Here is a 22,237-nt window from a genome sequence, read left to right on the forward strand (position 1 = left end):
AGAGCCGTGTTTACAGAGAGTGTTCTTCGAGTAAGCGGTACGCAACGGGCATTGCTGAACACATAACAGTTTTACCAGATGTATCTATAAGGACTTGGTTGTACTTTCGATGTCATGGCGGATAAAGAAGGAGCACCATCTCAAAGCAAAAGAACAGAAGAACAGAAGAAGGCTAAACGGGACAGTGACAGGGCTCGAGCCCAAACGCTTGTAAACCTCGGTCGGGCATTCACCAAGTGGAGAGAGCTGAGAGATTTGAAAGGTTTTAAAACTGATCCCGAGTTGGCCCTTTTCCTAATCGACAGGTATGTCATTTTTGTTTTTATTTAGAGAATATACCGAAACTTGTTAGACGTTGTTTAACTTCAATATATGACGACATGGAAGTTATAAGCAAGCTAAATGTAACGTTAGCTGATGTGAACCGCTTTTAACGTTACAACAAACGCCACAAAATTATCTGTGACTGTGACCATGAACACAAATACACAGCAGGCAGATGTCCTCAGTTTATAAGAAATTCAGAGCGACACCAGAACATTTATGATTTTCCTCTCGCTCTCCAAAACAAATGCATGCGGTAATTGCCGGTTGCAGTCGAGATTTTATGAATGAAGCCGAATGCTGGCTGCAGTCGGAATTTTACGACACCAGGCTGTGGGTGTCATACCGCTTCGACCAAAGGGGGCACTATAATCAACAAAAACGTAAAATTCCGCACAGCTGCTTTAAGGAAGTTTTTACAGGGAGCAAAATTATCCACAGCGGTCTCTCCGTCTCCAGGTCTCAATCCAAAATCGTCAAAATCCGGCACTTGGGAAGTGACTTGTGGCGTCAGAAACCAACGAAAAAAGGTTGATATGTGACGAGGTCGGGGTGAGAATGTGTTGATCCATACTAAAATATATGTACAGACAAAAGCCAAAAATAGCATGCACCAAAAATATTCAACAATTTCTACAATCAGGCTTCCATCTCACTATCTGCATCGCCAATTTCCCGTCTCCAAAATGTTCGTAAGCATGGGTCAAAGTTCCTCCCACTGAGTCTGTTTTATAGATCACATATGATCTTTTGCGTGGGAAGTGGCGTACGCTTCTTTCAGGCCTCGTTTTGTGTGTACGCAATGTTCATAAGTGAGACCTCAGGTGATTTAAACCGGTTCAAACACCGGTACAAGGAGGGGCTGCTAACTACAGCGGCCGATACAAAAACATGAATGTCTCTATCTAGAGCCGGTGTCTGGTTTGTCCATTCTGGGCTACTGTAGAAACATAGCAGTGCAACATGGTGATCTCCATAAACGAGGACCCGCTCCCTGTGTAGATATAAACTTCTCATTCTAAGGTAATGAAAACACAATGATTCTTATTTTCAGGTGATTATACACCAAAGAAAACATACTTATTATATTATATTACATACCTGCAATGTATCCCCCTAAATCCTGCACACTGGACCTTTAAGTTAAAGCAGTAATACCACAGTGTGAAAATACTCTGTTACAAGTTCTGCACTGACAATCTTACTTAAGTAAAAGTATAGAAGTACTATCAGAGAAATAAGCTTGAAGTATCAAAAAAAAAAAAAAAAAAAAAAGTAGTTGACGTGACTTTTTAACAAAACAAATGTCTAAACAAGCCACTGAGGGATGAACAGGTGAACTTGTTCTGGACAGTCCGTTTATTCTCAATACAATACACACATGCTCACCATAGCACAGGAGGGCAACAGCATTGTTCAAACGTAATCATTATTCCATTCAGCTAATTCAGTTTTACACGCTAATGCTTAAAGCTTTTCGACATGCTTCCACAACACGATCAAATCTGTTTGCCACCTGACTGCCATCACCTGGAGCTCACCTATATGCACCTCACACATGAATGCTCCACTCTGAGTTCATAACTGCATGTCTATATTTATATTCACCTTGTTTAGATACGGCTAATATAAACCAAACTATGTTATGGCTCCAACAGTACTCATTAGGCAATTTAAGAACAGTATATATATTATATCATTCACATCTACGGACAATTTAGAGTCACCAGTTAACCTGCATGTCTTTGGACTGTGGGAGGAAGCTGGAGCACCTGGAGGAAACCCACGCTGACACAGGGAGAGCATGCAAACTCCACACAGGAGGGCTCCCCCACCCTGGGTTCGAACCCCAGGAACCCTCTTGCTGTGAGGTGGCATTGCTGACCATCGCACCAGCGTGCATCTGGTGAAGATGGAGCTCATTTAACCTTCTAACTCAAGATACTTGTAGATAGTTTCATCAATAATCATACATCATAATTGATTAGCTGACTATATTTTGCATTAATGATGTAAATGTGTAAAGTAATCTTTTAAATACATGTAGTGCAGTAAAAAGTACAATTTATTCCCAGAGAAACATAGTGGAGGAAAGGTATAAAGCTGCATACATATGAATACTCAAAGTACAAGTAGCTTAAAACTGCACTTAAGTACTCGAGTAAATTCTACTTAGTTACATTCCACCTCTAGCAGCATCTGTGCACCACTGACACAGACACTATAACAGCCTAACACAACTACCATTAAACATACTGTTCCCAGTAATGTAACTAACAGCAGTAACGATCCCGCTGATACTACAGTACTACCATCGTCACACTACATAGCTAACACACGTTACTGACATTAAAAGGCACCACATCAGTGATGACATCAGCAGCGTGTCCCTTCTCACATTCACAGTGAAATACAACACAGTCACTCTTACCTGTGTGTCCTGCAGTCTTCAATCAGGTCCGCGGCTGTACAGCAGGTACCCGGTCTGTCCGGTGACCGTTCGTCCGTCTGTCTGTCGGTCCGAGCGGAGCAGAGCTGCTGCTGCTGCTGCTGCAGGGAGTCCGCTGGACCAGCTGAGTCAAGTCCACACAGCTTAACACACACAAGACAGGAAGTGACAGGAAGTGGTCTTCAGAATAAAAGCATGTGGTGAAGAATTAACAAAATGAAAGCGTCAGTAAAGATGGAATAGTATGGGCAGGGTTTGGTTATATATTCAGACTATGTGATTACAGAAATGCATTTAAACAGGGCCGTAATAATCTATAAGGGGGGGCAAGGGCCACACTGGACTGCCGGGCCCCCTTTAACCCTACAATCTCTGGAATACACTGCAAAACTATTTCATTTTTTGTCACTAATTTTAGTCTGTAATTCAGTCATTCTGGGGTCTGTTGAATACTTTTTAAAAACTATCTAAAATTATGTTTAATTTTCATTGATTACAGTGCCGCAGTGTGCTTTACGTACTTCCTTAAATAAGGTTGAAGATGTTTTCTCCACCTCTATTTAAAGGTCCAGTTTGTAAGATAATATATAATATAATAAGTGTCTTCATGGGTTGCACAGTGATGCAGTGGTTAGCACCGTCACCACAGCAAGAGGGTTCCTCATTCGAACCCAGGGTGGGGGAGCCCTTCTGTGCAGAGTCTGCATGTTCTCCCTGTGTCCAAAGACATGCAGGTTAATTGGCGACTCCAAATTGTCCGTAGGTGTGAATGGTTGTCTGTCTCTATGTGTCAGCCCTGTGATAGTCTGGTGACCTGTCCAGGGTGTACCCTGTCTTTCATTCAGTGTCAGCTGGGATAGGCTCCAGCCCCCAGTGACCTCTAACAGGATAAGAGGTTATGGAAAATAAATGATAAATGAGCTCCTGGTAAAAACCTCCTGAACAATGACCACAGCTAGTTGTAATCTGCACTCCTCACTGCAAGATACAACTACCCCCACACACCCTTTACACACTGTTCCTTAAATAAAAAACAAAATTAAAAAGCAAAAAACACTTAATTACAGACAGAAATGACTCAATAAGTTGAGGATTTGTTTTGCAGTGTACCTAGTTTGTTTCTATCAAGCAGCAGACACACGGTGGGTATGGAGATTATGGGAACACACATCCCATTTTAAATAGAAAAATGTTACTTATAAATTGAAGTGACTGCTGTAAAACAGGATACAAATAGTTCAGTCCCACATGAAGTCGGAGCTGAGGTGCCCTTTAACATGATGCATAAAACAGAGTCACAACACATTAAAATATGTCACTGAACTTCAGAGTCTCTGGAGGATAAATTATTTAGGAAACAAGCTTTAAAACACACTGGACATCTACATTAAAAATATAAGGCACGTTTAAGACTCACTGCGCAGTAAGAAGAAGCAGTTTTCTGGGTTCACTTCCTCTCTGCTCTGAGCTGAAGGTCTGCTGTCACTATGAGGAAACCACATGCTCTGATCTGCTCTTTAATCTGCACTGAAACATCCTGTGAAGTTTACCAGCACTGAGAAGCAGAAGCTGTGAGGCGGGTGGAGTCGCGGTGGTGCAGCATGCGTGGTTCCTGATTATTTCCAGGTAAAACGCTCTCTTCTGTCACAAGGGTCATACAACAGGTACAGCGACCCATAATTCAATGCTGTGAGTGAACCACGAAACCCCAAGAGAAAGTCAAAACATTTCTCTTTGAGCCATACACATAATTTTTCCTTGTATAATGAGATTTTGTTTGAGCTCCATTGTATTTGATTGGAGGCAGAAATCTTAAAGAAATTAAATCAAAACTTTCAGCATGATTGGAAACTTAAATGAGAAAATACAGCTTTGTTTTTATCTAGTTTTGGTGAACCGGCCCTTTAATTAATCTGTAACAGTACAGCAGCGCCTCTTTGTGGTGAAACAACCACACTGCATGAATCCTTTTATCTTACATTTGTCTGTAGTTTGTCAATTCTGCATTTAAAGTGAGCCGAATTAGCCACTAGCAGCTCCTGTTTGCAGTGTACCCATCAATGTACCGACAACTGTCACTGGATGACTCAGATCCTGAAGTAAACTTAAAAACACGATGATTCTCAGGCAGATTCTGCAGTAACGAGAAGCGTCTTTTTTTCTCTTTATGATTTCTTAGCAGGATTATGGACGTTTACTCATGACAGCCATCTCCCCAGAAAAGCGTAAGTCACACTGAATTTAAAAATATGTGTGTGTGGATTTGACAAAGATACGACTCTGAGAAGAGGTAGTTAAAATACGTGAGTCACAGCTTTGTTTGGGACTGCTAACAGCTCTGAGCTGCATCTTGAGCCCCGTTTTTTTAACCTGTTTATATTTAGTTTTCATTAAAAGTATGCCGAATTATTTATTAGCAGGTCCTGTTTGCAGTGTACCCATGGATGTACAGAGAACTGTCACTGGATTACTTTAAAACCAAGGAAAACTTAAAAACATGACAATTCTCAAGCAGGTTCTGCAGTTATAAGGAGGGTTTTTGTTCCTATGATTTCTATGAGATTTATGGAAGTTTCTTCAGGACGGACATCAGAGTTGATGATATCCTCAGGAAGTGTAAGTCACATTGAATCTACAGATATGTGTTCATGTTGCACCTCACAGTTATAAAGCATCTAAACTAACAATGTGTAGAAAATATTAGGCTCTTCATTACACCCCCTCACCTATTTAATAAGGAAACATGTCCTCCAATGTTTTTATTCTCTACTTGACAGTGTAATATATACTTTCTGGACAAACATTAGGATCGCATACCTTATTTGACTGAATTTTGTTTATTTGTTTTATTCAAACTTATTAAAACTTCCACCATACCAGGGCTGTGGGTGGGGTGTTTTAGGGGGCTCTCTAATTTTATGTTAGTCTTTCTCATGTGTGTTTGTGGAAAAATGGCTAGTTTGCTTTGATGAAAACATTTGAAATCAGGGTGGTACGGTTTTGTATTTTATTGTTCATTTGTTTTCCTTTTCTTATTGCTTTTAGTTCAGTTCAGTTTCAGCAAGTTTCCAGAGCAAGTTTGCTTGTCACTTTAGTTTCTGATGTTTAAAAATGTTTAGTTTTAGTTGTGTAATTAGTTTCAATATTAATTCAATTTTTTAGCATAATATTAGGGTATTTGTAAGGGGTGCGATTTGAGAAGTTCACAGGAGGTGTTACAATATAAGCTTTTTGAGGACAGTTATGTCAACATCCCAGCCTCTAACAGATGCACCAATACCTCATGTTGTGTTGTCAAGTTTGACCAAACTGACAAAAACTAAAACAAGACATTTTCTGTATTTTTTTATTTTATTTTATTTAAGTTAGTCTTGTAAGTACACAATGTTGTTTGAGTGATTTTCCCCCCTGAAGTTTAGTTTTAATTTCTATTTCAGTAAACTAAAAAGTTTAAGTTTAGTTTAAATTACCGATAATGACTGGTTGGAACCATGTCTGATTTGAAGCACCATGCAGGCTCCAAAGAATTAACCTCATCAGGAGCCCCTCTGAAAAACTCCAGAGGGAGATTCATATGCAGGGAGCACCACTGTTTTTTTTTCCTTTGGGTCATATACAAAAAAAAAAAAAAAAAGTCACAGGCCAAACAATTGAAAACGCATCATTTTTAACCAGTAAGACTACAAGCAAATTAGTGTTTCTACACCAGAAAGCCCATCCGCCACAGAAAAAAAGTATTTCAGACAGACCTGTTTCTCCTCTAAAAAAAAAATTATATATATAACTGTGTTATACCTGCTTTATTTGAAAAAGAAAACGTCTCTGTTCCAAATGTTGTTTCCTACTGGAATAACCTCACGTCAGACCTGGACTGGAGGAAAATCTGCAGCCTACCCTCTAAATACCTTTTTACAAATACGGTGAAGTAAGGGATGTTTAAGATGATTCACCATTTTTATCCCACCAAGGCATTTCTTCAAAGATTCCCGAAGACTGATATGCAAATGTGTTGTTTGGCTTTTTATCTACCCCTCTATCAAGTTAATATCAAATCATCAATTTGATTCGTTTACTTGTAAAATCTCACATTCATTAATCAAAATTTTCCTATCAAACACTCTTATAATATTTGGATCTGAACTCAAACAAAAATCATCAGCATCAATTCTTCTCTTTAAATGTGAAAGCGGTTAAAACAGTGATCGTCTTCACCCTGTACGGCATCTCATGATCTGATGAAAGATTTCTGTTAATGTTCTGTTTGTATCCCCATAATGTGTTATTATCTGTATTGGCTTTATGCTGTTTATTATGAAATGTTTTGAAAATAGTATTTCTCCATCTTTCATCTTTTAATGATCTGCCGCCATGAGTCAGTCATTGTAGGTGAAACAGCGACACCCAGTGTTCAAATAAAGAAGTGCAACGGCAGAGCTCGCTGATACAATGTACATAAAGTAATTTATTAGAAATATCCTCCAGTTATAATCTAGTTCATTTTTCTTATAAAGCAGGCAGCGGGCTGTAGCTTGCCTCCCACCCCTTTTCTAATGTTGTCTGTTCACCTGATACATCAGGACATGAAGGTGAAACAAGGTCAGCGCGGCTCCAGACGGCATCCTTCAGTCACCTGGATCACAGTGAGGAGACAGAGAGAGAGAGAGAGAGAGAGAGAGAGACAGACAGACAGACAGACAGACAGACAGACAGAAGCAGCAGCTGCTTGGAAAAAAGCTAAAAGCATTCATTTCAATTTGAGAAATTATTAATTAAAACAAATTAATCTAACAATCTGTTGCTTGGGGCTCCAGCTAACGATTATTTGTTCATTTTCAATTAACCTGTTGATTATTTTTCAAAATTAATTCAACTGTTTTGCTGAAGAAAAGTCAAAAATGACTCACAACTCTGCAGAGCTTTTTTTTTTTGTTCGAGTCAGTCCAAAAGTGAAAAACATTTAATTTACCACATGACAGAACAGTAGTAAATCATTTTCACATTAGAGAGAAACTGAAACCAGAGAGTTCATTTTGTGTGAATCAGTGTAAAACATCAAAGCTCCAACATGTAGCTGAACTGCATCCTGCTTTGACATTTAATTGTGACGTTTCAGATGTTTTAAACCCAAAACTTAAAGATATTTTTTATTTAAAGCATCAGATGTTCTGAGCAAGCCTCTGTGTGTGAATGTGTTGACGTCTCTTCACTGACTGCATCTGATCGCACAGCTTTTCTAATGAAAACACGTCATCATGGATTTTATGGAGAATAAAAGACGTCATGAAGCCGGTTTAACTGCTGCTTTAACCTTTATGATGCCATGGCGACGATAGATACCGGCTTCTGATTGGTTGGTGAGTGTCCGTTAAAATCATATAACAGGACGCCTCAAACAAACACGGGTCAAAAGTTTAGCAACTGTTTCACATCAGGGTGTCTAACACTGCAGGTAACTATGGCAACTGATCATGAATTCAACTGAATAAAAAGCTTTAAAAAAAAATAATCTAAAGGGTGCAGCTAAGGAATTCTGGCTTTGCTAAATAATCTGTTGATTACTGTCAGAGAAATTATGATACTAAAATAAAAAAGTTCTAGGTTTCACACAGAAAACTGATCAGTAATTGAAGAATTGGACTGATAAGCAGAATCTTTGGTATCAATAAAATCCCACCAATTCCTATAAAATCGAGCAAATGAAAATGTTTTTAAAAAAAAAAAAAAAAAAAAAAAAATCAGGTTTAAAGTTGTTGTGACGGCTGCAAACACAGAAGTTTGAAATTTAGAAATGTGACCTGAGGAATCATGAAGATCAGGAAAATCACATCAGTCTGACAGCGATTACAAAAAACATGTTTGATGACACTGATTCTTGAACGTGTGATGAACACATGCATCAGGGACTGAATTTAACCAACTAACTAAAGTTTACCCCGGTGGAAACAACAAGGTTCCTGAGGCCTCGTCCACACACACAAGGTTACTCTGTCAAAGTGAGAAATGAGATAACATTTCAGTAATGGAGGAGGTGAACAAAAAAGTGCTGCTCTGACTTTGCTTAAAGGAATTTTTACATGTTTACACAAATGTTCAGTTACTCCTCCACAATACTGAGGAGCAGAGGGAACACATAGCCTTCAGGTAAGGAGTTTTTACAGGCCTCTGATTGGCCAACGATTTGGACACATTTTTTACAACAGCGTGTTTGGATGGGATATTGTTTGTTAGAACAGAGGAGGAAAAGCCTTGTTTTCAAAAGCACCTGTGTTCGTGTTGACTTTCTAAACTGTTTTCTGAACCTGAAAAAGTTCCTGCAGTGAAAACAGGATGTAAATCTACAACTTTTAAATTATTTTGATCCTAAAAACATTTTTGTTGCGCTGATTTATGAACAAGTTTTTGTGCAGACGCTGTATGAGATGTGATTTTAGCCACTGAACAAAGAGATTTTTAAAGTGCAGATGATGAGCAGTGCTTCAACACCTCTGTCCCAGCTTTTATTTTGAAAGAGGCGTCTGACAAAGAGACTTCAAGGTCAAATCAGACAAACTAAGCTCAGGTGTCAGTTTGAATTGGAGCTCAGGTGATTCAGACAGCTGAAGGTGAGAGGAAACAGCTTTGAGAATTTAATTACCATCTTTTTCTGCTCGTACAATCTGAGCCTGCAAACTGACCTCAGCTCTCATGTTGTTAAAACACTTCCTTCTTCTGTCATCGATGTTTCAGGGGAATAAAAGAGGACAATGAGCTCGGGCGCCGTTCCACCAGCTACAGGTTTAATATCAGATCAACAACAGTAGAAAAACAGAGGCAGAGGCTACCAGACAAAAAGAAGAGTAGGAAATCCAACAGCATCCAACAGGCTCTTTAAAATAATTCCTCTGTACAGTATTTACACACACACACACACACACACACACACACACACACACACTCGCACGCATACACACGCACACACGCACACACACATACACAGAGTACAGTACAGCTACACACTGAGGAGGAGGAGTCTGAGGAAGCAGCATCAGTCCCAACGCTGCCCTCTGATTGGTCCATCCTCCTCCGTCCACAGTATTTTTTTTTTTAATTTCCTGTGAAGCTGAGATACTTCCAGGTGAAAGTGTGACGGCGTCCGGTGGAGGCAGAGTCCAGGGCTGAGTGGCAGCTCCTCAGAGAGGTCAGAGGTCACGGCGGGTAAAGTCTGGGGGTCGGAGGACGTCGCAGAAATGTGAGGAGAAATTTAAAAAAAAACCTGTGAGACGACTGAAGGCTCGGCCGGGGAGGAAGCGACTGCCCCGTGCGCTCTCAACTGCAGCAGCACGCCAACGTGACTCTGAACGCCCCCTCCCGTCGCTGCCGACGACCCGCCCGCCTCCACAACAATGGCTGCTCCTCCGTACGTCCCAGCAGCATCTTGCACGTCTCCACCCACCAGGTCCTCTTTGTCCTTGAGCCAAAACCTCTGCCACCCCCCCCCCCCCACACCCGAGCACCGTGGTACCATCTGGAACCAGCAGGACCAGTAGCACCAGTAGAACCAGTAATCCTCCGGAAGTCTCAGCAGTCCAGCGAGGAGCGGAGTGGCCGGCTGGACGTCCAGGAGGAGAAATCAAACGTACACAAACACCATTGAACTGATGTTGAAACAGAAATGCTTCCTCATGTGATCCAGTCACATGACTCCGGGGCAGGTGGAGGTCAGCCAATCAGGTGTGCCTGCAGACAGGTGAGAGGACATTACAGGTCAACAGGAGCAAGCCTGAAAATCTGGGCGCTACTTTTATGCCTTTTCTGTGCCAGCTGTCGTGCCTTGAAAAACAGGCACTCAGGAACGTGTGCACCGCGACAGCGTCACTCTGGTGTTTGAGCTCACCTGCCGTGCGTCTACGTTGAAAACAATGAATTTGAGGGCGCAAAAAACACGGCATGTGTACGGCCCCTGACTGCTGAAATTTAGTGGCAGATTCAGTCTATCTGTCAGCTACAGTAACTGTCAACTGGTGTGCTAACTCCACCTACATGGGTACGCTGGTGTGTTAATGGTGCACATCACATCAAAGATGATAGTAACAAACACTAAAAGTGAATCTTACAGTTAAATAGTGAGAAGTCACATTTTGTATTTATTAATGAATATATTGTTATATGGTTGTTAATGTGCTAAACAGAGTTATCAGTCTGACTCTGCTTTCATATATTGACTGTATCTTAAATTGCTCTAGTGTAGTTTCTATTTTAACTTCAATTCTTATTTTAGTTTCCTTTTTTTCTTCTTCTTGCCCTGCGTATTTGTTCACTTCTGTCCTCTGCTGCTGCAACATAAACATTTCTTCAGTGGATCAATAAAGAATTAACTTATATTAAATGCAGCCTTTATTATTTTATCATTAAATAAGTGAATGTGATCTGAGAGCTGATACTTCAGTATCAAATAATCTGCTGAAGACATTAACGCACACACTTTAAAGACAACTTTAACACTGAAGCATCTCTGCAGAGAACGACTGTTGCCCTGACCTTTGACCTCTAAGTATTAAATTAAACCTGCTGCAGTCACATCCAGTACAGATGCAAATTTATACTGAAAGTGCACCATAGTAAACAATTCCACATTTCTTTCAGTCCTTCAGAAAAGAGTGATGTTGCTGACCACCAGGTGGTGCTGCAGACTGAGACTGTGGATTAAACTCACTGCAATGAACAGAAGAGGAAAGACACTCAGAGCTGTGTCAGTAAGTGAAACAGTCTTGAGTTAAGTGTTTAAGTTAAGATGTAAATAAAATAAAGTATTCATGGAGGGATGTTTAAAGTAAAGATATAAAATGTGTGTAAGTCTTACCGTTCTCACCTCCGTGCAGGTGGGTACATGGACGGGGCGGACGCTTGCTGGCTGGCGACGATGGCTGAGGAGGAGAGACCTGAGACAGAGAGAGAGACAGATGCAACATGTTCAGTGAGTGTCGTGTATATTTGCATTTCTATTATTTTGCTTAATATTCTCTTGAAGATTAAATGGAGACTCTGTCCCAGTGTGTCTCACCTGAGGCGTAGGACAGGTCGTACTGTCCCGACAGCAGCGGGTATCCCAGGTGATGATGGGACGGCAGCATGCGTTGGGACGGTGAAGATCGCGGTCGGTCGCCCTCTCTCTCCCGGTCTCTGTCTCGCTCCCGATCTCTCTCCCGCTCCCTGTCTCGCTCTCGCTCCCGGTCGTGCGGCGTCTTGTTGTCTTGGATGGACGGGGATTTGCTCTTGTACTGGCTGGCGTGCTGCTGCAGCAGGTCCAGAGCTTTGGCCTCGCTGGACGGCTTCACCGTGGGACTGGACCTGGAGGGCTTCTCCCCCTCCTCTCCTGCTGCCACCTTCCCTCCGTACGAGGGGAAGGAGTAACCGGCCGGCAGGTACGAGCCTGAGGACAGAGACATGTCTGAGTAAGAGCTGAGAGCATCTTCAAACATTCTGTCGTCACTTTTTAACCCTTTTCTGACCTTTCAGAACCAGAAGACTCATAAATTCCTTTCATTTTTTTGTCAGTCGACTGATAACTGAACACTAATCCTGTGTTCCTGGACTCTCGCTGGATAAAATAAAGGTTATTCAAATCATGAGGAGACACATCTAGTTAAGCTCCTCCTTCTTCTTACCAGGGTAGTTCTGCATCATGACCGAGGGCATGCCTCTGTAGCCGGGGTGGTTGGGCTCATAGCCGTGGCTGTAGGCGTAAGGTCCATGCATGTAGGGCATGTAGCCCTGGTGCTGGGCCAGGGGGGAGGAGAACTGCATGTGGGGGGGACGTGCCTCCTTCCCTCCCCCACGGTGCTCCTCAGGAGGCAGCTGAGTCCTGCCCTCCGCCCCCTCCTTCGCCTCCTCTTTCTGGAGGCCTTCCTTCGGCCGCGGCCTCTCCTCCTTCCCTTTCCTGTCGCGCTCCCTCTCGCGCTCCTCCTTCCACCTGTCCTCCTCCTGCAGTTTAGGAGCTTCCGAGTATTTGTTGGGGTAGACGTACGGCCACAAGCGCGAGTCCGGCTCCTGCACAGAGGAAGACAAGTTAGTACAGACAGCTGACAGTGGTGATACTTGAAGATGTTTTAATAAAGTCCACTGGATCAAACTCTGCTGCCATTCTAACTGCTGTGATTGCACTTTGCCAAACGCACTGTTTTTTACATCAAATTTTGAATGGACTGCGACAGATACATGAGCAAGTGGGTCAAAGTTCAGGGGGCAATGTTATTACAAAGTAGTATGTTTCAAATGTATGCATGCATACTCCATACAAGAGGCGTCTAAAATACACGTTCCTGCGGCCCTGTCCGCAGCAGGACACTGCTCGGCTTCTGTGCCAGCCGATTTAGTTTCTTAAAAATGCTTACAAAGCAACACAGTATATAAAATACAGAGCAGAAACGTCAGATAGGTCAGACCACCATGTTTAACTGTGTATCTTTACACTTGTTACTGCTGAAAACGACAGAAACACACAAGGGTAACTATTTTATATATCTCCATAATTCTAATCAATTGCTCGTTGTCTACCCTGAAGTGATTCAGTCTGTGGCGTGATCACACACGGGTCACAAGTACAGTATTTACTTGATCAGTTAGACAAAATGAACCCAAGGGAAAGATCTCATGTTGCAGATGTGGTTAAGCAGCCCCAGGGTTATTTAGCTGGAGCAGCTTGTATCTCTGAAGCATCAAATCACTTGTGACTGTTTATAAATGAGTGTATTTATTGATAACACATATTTAATTGATGTTTAATGATGCATTTAATTTGTTCCTGTTTTGGAAAACAGACAAACTTTTCTGAAACATCATTTACTATCTACAGCTGGTCTAATCTGATGTCTGTCACTTTTTGCCAATCAAACAAATGCTGCATTTCCAGTGAATAGTTTAGCTCGAATCATTTGGGGTCTCCTTTACTCTATTTACTTTTCCCCTTGCAGATAATATGCCCTCAGTGTAGATGAGAGTCTACAGTCTAGAGCGAATTCAGCTATTTTGCAGCTCTGGTAGCTTTTAGTGTGAACATTCAGTAAGACAGAGGAGAGATAAAGGGTTTGATTTGAGCTTCATTGGTGTCGGAGCTGAACGGATCTGTTTATTTTGCTGACTGGGAACTGGATCCAACAAGTGGAACGTATCTTTATCTACATTTTAGGGGAGAATTCTGTATAAAAGTGCAGTTACCTGTCTGTACCACATGGCGGGCTCTACACCTGCTGGCCTGCCTGACTCCACCCCTGACTTTGCCTCCTCTTTCCCATGATGCCCTGCTTCACTCAGCTTCATCTTCAGACCCTCAGGCTGGGCAGTGGGGGCCTTTTGGTCCTCTCCCTTCGCCATGATGACCGACTTGGTCTGTTCGGCAGCTGGCGGCGGCTCTTTGGGCTTGGTCGGGTTCAGCCCCCCCTTGGCGCCCAGGTCGGTGAGGCTGGGGGCTCTGGACAGGGTGGGGGGCACTGAGGCTTTCTGCTTCCACTCCTCTTTCCCACTCTCCCGCTCTTTACCCTCGGCCTTCTTGTCGGCCTGCCGCTGCCTCTCCTCGTACTGCTGGCGGTAGGCGGGGTTAGAGGCCAGCAGGTGGGCGTGGTAAGCCTGGTCAGGTGAGTAGGAGTAGGGGGGGACGTAGTACTGGTTGTAGTACAGAGGCTGGGTGTACATGTTGGAGCGCTGCTGGATGACTGATGGCTGCTGAGGGCCTGGCTCTGCCTTCCTCTCCTCCTGAGACTCCACCTTCAGTTTGACCTCCTCCCCCACCTCTGGCTCCTCCTCCTTCTTCACTTTCACCTGAGCTCCTTCTACATGAGGCGGCGCTGCAGGTGCTGCTCCCGGGCTGGGGTTGGGATAGCTGGGAGAGTAGTAGGAGTCATAGTTGGGGTAGTATGGTGATTCCTTGCTGGGAGCCTGCGGGGGGAACAGCGCCTTCTTGGCCCCTTCGCGAGCTGCCTGCTCAGGCTCTGTTTTGACCTTCAGCCCCTCTGCCTTCCCCTCAGCATCCTCTCCGGCATCAGAGATGTCGGAGTAGGCGGGGCTGCTGGTTTTGACGGAAGCATTGTCGGCTCCGTTCTGGTTGAGATGAGGCCCGAGACCAGCCTCCATCCTGCTGGCCACGCCGATGGACGGGCTGGGCGCATTGTCTGAGAAGCTGTACACCTTGTCGGCCTCGGCCTTGATGCTGGCCAGCCGGCTCTGGTGAGCTTCTGTGGAGCCGTTGAGCAAAGCGTCAGACGTGTCCGAGTATGGGCTCTTCCCCTCCTCTGGCCTCCCCCCCTTACCCTTTGGACTGTCCCCTTCCTTCCCTCCCTCCCTCTTCTTCTTGTCCTTCTTCTTCTTGTCCTTGGTGAGGGTGGGGCTGGAGGCGGGGTCGGCCAGCGGAGGTGGTTTTGGCTGGATGGTCTTCAGCTGCGGGCTCTTGGGGATGGGCTGTACCACTGAGCCCAGAGCAGGGGAGGATGCCTGCAGGGCGTAGGGTGAGGGGGCGTTGGGGGCAGCGGGGGCAGCAGGACGGCCCTGCTTCAAGCCTTTCTGTGTCAATTTATCAGGTTTGCCACCGGCTGCCATTTTCTTGGCCTTCCTGTCGTCCATCCCGTCGTTGCTGGCCTCGTCTGTCAAACACGCTGCCTCCTCGCCACCGTCCGTCACTTCAGGCTCAGCCTCTCCCGCCTTCTTCTTCCCCTTTGACAGTTTACCCGGTGAGGGGGACGGGACGTCAAAGCCTCGTCCTTTTGGTGTAGTGGAGCGGGCAGGCGAGATGGCGGCTCCATTGCAGGAGGCGGGGTCAGGGTGGAGGGCGGGGTCATCTCCATATTCACTGTCTCCATCCTGGTCCAATCGGACATCATGGTCGTTATGGGCTCGAGCCTGGTGGTACTTCAGCCCGTTGATGTGCTTGTACTTCTTGTTGCAGTTGGGGTGAGGGCAGTCGATGAGTACGGGGGAGGGGCAGGTCCTGTCCAGCTGTGGCGGGGGAAGGGGGTCCGATTTCCCTCCAGGGAGAGGGAGTGCGGCGCCGGTGGAGTTGGTTCTCATTCGCTTTGAAGCCTTGGTATCCTCCGAGCTGGAGGTGGGCTCCATATCTGAGGCAGGTTTGGTCTTCCTCTTGGCGGAGGACGGGCTGGCCTTGGCGTCCTCTGCACCACCGGCCGTCTGGCTGCCTCTCCGCCCTTTGCTGTTGGCTGCAGCGCCGCGCGTCTTGCTGCTGCCGCTGCCTTTGTTGTCTGAGGAGTTGCTGTTGTCGTTCAATGGCGTGTTGCTGCTGGGACGCATCCTCTTTCCCCGACCGCGACCGCTCCGCATTTCCACATCACTAGTGGGAGACTCACAGAACCTAAAAGAACACACACAGAGTTAGAGAGCGGCAACTTGGTTCAGTTCATTCAGAGACTGTGAGCAGAGCGGCCGTCCTTCACCTGCACAAAAATATCTGAAAGCAAACAGATCAGATTTGACCACGTAAATTCCACCAAGGTACCTTTTACACCTCTGATGTCATGAAGCTATTGTAGGTAATGTTGTATATAACCAGGTAAGAGCAATCATTATCATAAAAGACATTGCTCGCTAGTGGATCCTGCAATCCCTCCGCCTCACTCCCCGCCGCTGGGAGAGTATTCACCAGGAGGAGAGGTGGCAGCTTTAACTTGAATTCAGCCAGTGCTGAGGGCTAACAGCAGGCAGGTGGTCAGCCTCAGCACTGTGTCTAATCTGTGTAACTGCAACAAAAGGTTTGCTGATCCGGCCGCAAGACAATTCAATTCACACCACCAGTTCTTTATTTAGAAATCAGGTGAAATCTCCTTGTCACTGTTTATCTTCAGCTCCACTACGTGTGGCACTTCAGATGGAGGCTGGGTGGAGCTATGAGGGTTTGCCAACAGTTTGAGGATCCAGTGGAGTCACAAGATTTTATCACATAATTTTAAAAATACTTTTCATTGGTTTAATATTTGTAAACCTACAAACAGACGTTTATGGATAGTAGGAATTCACAATATTGGATTTCTCGCTTTTACCAGACATGCTGAAATATAGCAAATTATGTGGCCGATAACCAATACTGGTATCGATATATCTACTTTCTTCCCCACCTAATTTTAGTGATCATCAAGTCTCTTCTGTAGTGGAATTAACAGCATATCATACAGGCATACTCTTAGCGTGATGGCCCACCAGCAGATGGAGACACGAAATAGAGTGCCTTTCAGTGTATATAATATTTATTCACTGTGCAAATTAAGAAAAGGCATATTGGCCGATGGAGACTGGTTTCTTCCCGACAGTGACAATATTTGATTAAATTCAGTGTGTACCTTGGAGGAGCCCAGTCATGTCTCGTACAGTCCAGCAGCGTCCCCACGTACGTCTTGTTCCTCCAGGTGACGTTAACAACCAGCATGCCTACAGACAGACAGATACACAGACAGTTAACACACACATTCAGTTACTGAAAACACTGATAGCCACAGGACATGTTACTGCAGCAGGAAACAGACGCATCAGTTGAGAACTCTCTGCCTGCTGGTAACCACATGTTGAATGGTTTCATACCAACCCAGCAGGTTTCTGAGGTCGAGTCACATCAGTGATTTGACTAATTGCATAGGGAAATGGAGTGTTTTCACAGAAAGTTTCCACTAACGAGAGCAGATCAAAGTGTCCATTAGCAGAAGCAGCTCAGTGTGCAGCTGATGTGTGAACAGCTTCCTGCCAGAGAGAGCAGAGGTCTGTCACCTCCACTTTGTCTCTTCAACACCTGCCACAGGCTGCTCACTGTGAGTGTGTGTGTGTGTGTGTGTGTGTGTGTGTGTGTTTGGTGAGCTGACAGGTATGCTGGTGCCCACAGCCACACAATGAAGCAGCAGCATCTTCTATCAAATGAAGGCAAACTTTATGAGACCTGCACACGAGCTGCTGTGTCTGGAACCTGAAGTTATTTTCTTTCCAGTGTGACATCTTCTTTGACATCTCATTCTGTGACTGGAGCAGCACACACACTGCTGTGGTACAGTCACTGTATTTTGGTTCAGACCTGGCAGCCATGCAGCTCCCACATTCATAATGTAGGTCCCACAACTCCAGACAATCCTTATCGCAGCTGAGCCTCAACCAAAAGGCTCAAAGGCTTTGAGTTTAGCCAAAACACTTTATGGACCTGAGTTTCTGAAATCAGTAACTCTCAAAAAATTTGTGGAGCAACTTTTGAGCCTGTAAAATTGATTTTAAGGTGAACTTCTCTCACTGGAAAATCTGATTTCAGCCTATAGATTAGATCAGTCTCTGGAGTAGGGTTGCAAAGTCACGGGAATATTCAAGATGGAAACTTTCCATGGGAAATCACAGGAATAAAAGGAAACTATAGGAGTTATTTGCTCAGGCTGTATTTACCGGGTTATATGCAGATAGAAACAAAACTTTTCCCAAACCATGAGCAGGCATGATCCATTAATTTGTCAAATACACACATTCTGAAATGAGCCTTGTGGTGATATCAGCCAGCTGGGAAGTTAACTAATGAGGAAAGGTTCTTTCGAGAAGATAATGCGGGCTGTCTGCAAACTTTGGGTTTAAAGTGAAAAACTCATTTATAAAAAAATGTTTTACAATCAACAATAAATGAAAACAGATTCATTAACATTCTTCAATCAGCTAAATCAACCTAAACCCCACATGGTAGCAGCCAAATGAGCAGAAGGTGTTGAAAAACGGTGTACTTTGCTTGAGGCTCCTTTCTACTGGTTTATTGAAATATCATAGAACATATTTAATATATTCAGTGCAGTTATATAATGGTGAGAGCATGTAGCCCTCTGGCTCAGACGTTGCAGTAGTGTTGGCGGCAGTGTGGCTGCACACGTGATGGAGAATACACCGTGCATACAGAGGGCTGTCCTTTTACTTTACTCCCATTTAACAGGGTGCTGGTAAATGATCTGTGCATGTGATGAGGAGTGCTGCTGGAGGCAGTGCACGGTTACAGTTCAGAGAAATGGACATACCTTTATCTAAAACATCCCATTCAGACCCCATTATTGCTTTTTGTGTATTTCCCCCTTAAGTTCTTTTCTCAAGGTTTGATTTTTATACTGCAATTGTGCTAAATTTCCAAAATTCAAGGTCTTAACTTCCCTTGGAAATTAGCTGATAATTTTCTAACCCTTTGCAACCCTAGTCTGAAGGTTAAATATTTGTTTTGTCAGCATTTGATGATCAATAAAACGTTTCATTCTAAATAAATGTGAGCTATTTGTCTTACAGTTCAGGGCAAACAACTCTGGTTCTTGTTTGTCTTTCTGTGACTAGAGAAATCATTTTCCCCCCTAATTCTTCCAGATATCTATTTCTGTAACCCTTTCACTGGTCGTCTCATAGTTTTATAAGAAGTAGTGGACAGTAACCAAGTTCATTTACCTAAGTACTGTACCTAAACACAATTTTTGAGATTCTGTACTTTACCCGAGTATTATTCTTTTTGGAAACGCATTGCTTTGACTCCTAAATTTTATGACGGCTCTTGTTATTTGGTACATTTGCTTTAAAGTCAGAATTTTTTTTTTTCTCTTTTCTAAAATGCAGAAGTCCGTAAACTGATCGTGCAGTTCTGCATGTGGTTTGTTTGTCCGAGTGTTGTTCCCGTACCTTTACCTTGTGCATGCGCTTCTCAGATTGGGCAGCTCATTGGTAGAGACAGCTAGAGAGTAGTGGTCATCAGCAGGCAGTTGTATTTGGTTATGCGATGTTACTATGGTTACAGCAGCAGATGGAGATGAAGACTTCCCTCTACATCGCCCATGGCTGTACCTCAAGTCTATGTCTAAAGTTTTTCAGATGAAGAATGACGCATATCCTTTTTAATTTTTGGCATTCAACCTGAGACAGCACATCGAGGTGTGTAAACATTTGCTTAATTTCAGATGAATATTTTAAACAAAGTTGTCAGTGCTTGTATTCGTTACAGTTTTAGTGTGATGTTTGGTCAAATGACTGTTTATGGAGTTGCCTGTGAAGCTGCCGTACACAATATTGTTCCCCAGTGTTTTCACTTTAGCTGTGAATTCATGTAGGACTCAATGTTGTGTGTGTGTGTTCACTAGGGTTGTCAAAAGTATCGATACTCTGAAAAGTATCGATACTCAAATGCTGTATCCGGATACAATACTAATTTACAAAAGTATCGATACTAACAGTGCACGCCACCTCAGCGCCTGTCAGGTGCGTGCGATGGGTCTGACGGACACACGCTGTGCAGGCGGCGTCTGGCAGGCACAGAGCCCTCGCTGCAACCCGGCTTGTTGTCGTCGCTGTGCATGCATGCACACATTTCTGTTGCTGTAATATGGCCAGCGCGGCTGCAGGAGGATCAGAGCAGCCAGTTTTGGTCAAAAATGATAAAGGAAAAAGCGCTCTTTGAAAATATTTAGTGAAGTGAACACAGCACGCTGCAGACAGCAGGTACAGCCCCTCCCCTCACTAGCAGCTGAGCAGCTGGTGTCGCCAGCATCAAACTAAAATATAACTTCTAACGTTAATGTGGGAGCTAAGCAGAAAACTTTATCAGTCATGCCCGTCTGTAACATTAATAGACAATGTTAGTTTAACAGGACAACACAATTATGTGTGTCTGAAAAGTTATGTTAACTGTAAAGTCACAGATTGAAGCTGAAAAAACGTTTGGTTTCTCCCGTAACCCCTGGTTCTCTGATCACATAGTGAGGTAGAAACAGGAGCATCCAACTCTATTTGATCAGCAACGAAAATATGGTGCCAATTCAAGCACAGAAAATAAACAGGGCTGTAGATAAATACATTTGTATGGACAGATCTTGTTTCTGGTTGTTATTTATTTTGGGGGGATTTTTTGTTATTATCATTGATGTTAATGTTCTGATCTTTATTTAAAAAATGACATGCCTCTTAATGTTTTGCTACTGTATCGAAAATGGTATCGACTATTGAATATTTTCCTGGGTATCAATATCGAGTTTGAAATTTTAGTATCGTGACAACCCTAGTGTTCACAAAAATGTGTTGAGATAAAAGAAAAAGTTCTTTGAATACCTTCGATTTTTTTTTTTTTTAAAGCAAGTACTCACAAGTAATAATTTGACTCAACAACTTTCACTTTTATTGGAGTAATATTTGACCATGATTATCTGTACTTTAACTCCAGCAACAGAGATGTGTAATTTATTCACCACTGCTCTTATGAATAATAGGTTATACACAGATAATAACATCGTGTGTTTTAAGGTGTATATCTGACCATTAGTGCACAAAGTCCTTCTTCTCCTGTTACTGAAGTTCATCAGCTCTGTGCCCAGTTTCACTTCTTTGGGGTTTTAAAATTAAGATCAAATCTTTCTTTGCTAACCAGATGGAAACAGCCACGTTTGCACTGAAACATAACCCCAGTGTGACGTTAATATGAAAAAGAAAACATGATGTGAATCACATGCTGAACCCAAAGAATATTAGAGATGTGTTGTCTTTTATTAACCATCCTTTAATGTAGTTATTGATAATTGGTGACTATTCATTACCAATTTCCTCCTCTTAAATTAATCCAGCCTATTTTATTACACTCGAGGAGCCCTAATCCTGCTGCTGTTATTACAGAAACACTCTGAGAGGCTCGACAGCATGATCTCATAAAGGGTGGGACCTTTGTTACTATATGTGAATCTGTTTACTTTATTTCATACTGAGGATGGTGATCAAATGTAACTTAACTGTGTATTTCCTATTCTTTTTTTTTCTTAATTTAAAGTCCCTCCCGGGGGTGTAAGTTGGGGCGGGAGTGCACGTGTAGCTCATGTAATTTGTTCCTGATAAAAATACTTAAAGCAAACAAAAGCCAAGAAGATTCTGCTTTCATCTCCAGCTCATTCAGCAGACTTTAAACAATGACTGAAGTCTGCTGGACAGAATAACGTACTGATTACATATTTGTGGATGTGATATCATCTCATATCTTTAAATGTAAAAGAAACAAAGGCTGATTGCACGTGATTTCTCCAGAGTGAACTCCAGGATGTAACTCTCACCGTCTTCAGTCTCCTGCCACACGATGCCCTCCAGGTTGACGCTGGTGCCTGGCTCACAGGGTCCCAGACACTCCGGCTCCGTTGCTAGTGCCGCATCCGCTGTGTTCACAGCTACTGAGCGCGTGCGAACCATGATCTGCTCACAGGGGGACGAGATGTCGCTGTTGGCGACGGGAGCGAGGAGGTGGAGAGGAGGAGGAGCAGGGGTGGAGACCGGAGACTCCATCTGAAGGAAGGTGAGCAGAGAGAAGAGAGAGGTCAGAGACACGATCTGAAGATGATGTGATTAAACAAAGTGGTTTAAAACTGAACTTTTCTGAACTGAAAACTTTGGACCAGAGACTCAGAGGTCAACGTGTTCACACAGTTCATAACAGACAAGGATGCAAAGCGGCTACAACACACACTTTCTGCTGTC

The 22,237-nt window shown here is 43.5% G+C and overlaps 2 protein-coding genes across 5 annotated transcripts in view; both read right to left on the reverse strand.

Moving 5' to 3' along the window:
- LOC125888001 (GRAM domain-containing protein 2A) overlaps positions 1-4,353 on the reverse strand; it is a 45,389-nt gene extending 41,036 nt beyond the window's left edge. Inside the window, exons 1-2 of the mRNA XM_049575159.1 lie at positions 4,191-4,353; positions 2,756-2,916 (exon numbers count right to left, since the gene is read on the reverse strand). The gene's annotated coding sequence lies outside the window, so the exon portion shown is untranslated. The remainder of the gene's footprint in view (positions 1-2,755; positions 2,917-4,190) is intronic.
- A 5,176-nt stretch (positions 4,354-9,529) lies between these two features.
- Positions 9,530-22,237, reverse strand: part of znf609a (zinc finger protein 609a) — a 62,661-nt gene continuing 49,953 nt past the window's right edge. For 3 of the 4 annotated variants that reach the window (XM_049575150.1, XM_049575153.1, XM_049575152.1), the window contains 7 exons: positions 21,820-22,045; positions 17,089-17,176; positions 13,967-16,106; positions 12,418-12,799; positions 11,814-12,182; positions 11,622-11,691; positions 9,530-10,489 (listed from right to left, as the gene is read on the reverse strand). In XM_049575150.1, coding sequence (XP_049431107.1) covers positions 10,480-10,489; positions 11,622-11,691; positions 11,814-12,182; positions 12,418-12,799; positions 13,967-16,106; positions 17,089-17,176; positions 21,820-22,045 — 3,285 coding nt within the window. In that variant the 3' untranslated portion in view covers positions 9,530-10,479. Of the gene's footprint in view, positions 10,490-11,612; positions 11,692-11,813; positions 12,183-12,417; positions 12,800-13,966; positions 16,107-17,088; positions 17,177-21,819; positions 22,046-22,237 lie in introns of all 4 variants that reach the window. The other variant, XM_049575151.1, reaches the window with a different exon arrangement.

The sequence above is a fragment of the Epinephelus fuscoguttatus genome, linkage group LG4 (genome assembly GCF_011397635.1).
Source record: "Epinephelus fuscoguttatus linkage group LG4, E.fuscoguttatus.final_Chr_v1".
Taxonomy (NCBI): Eukaryota; Metazoa; Chordata; class Actinopteri; order Perciformes; family Serranidae; genus Epinephelus; species Epinephelus fuscoguttatus.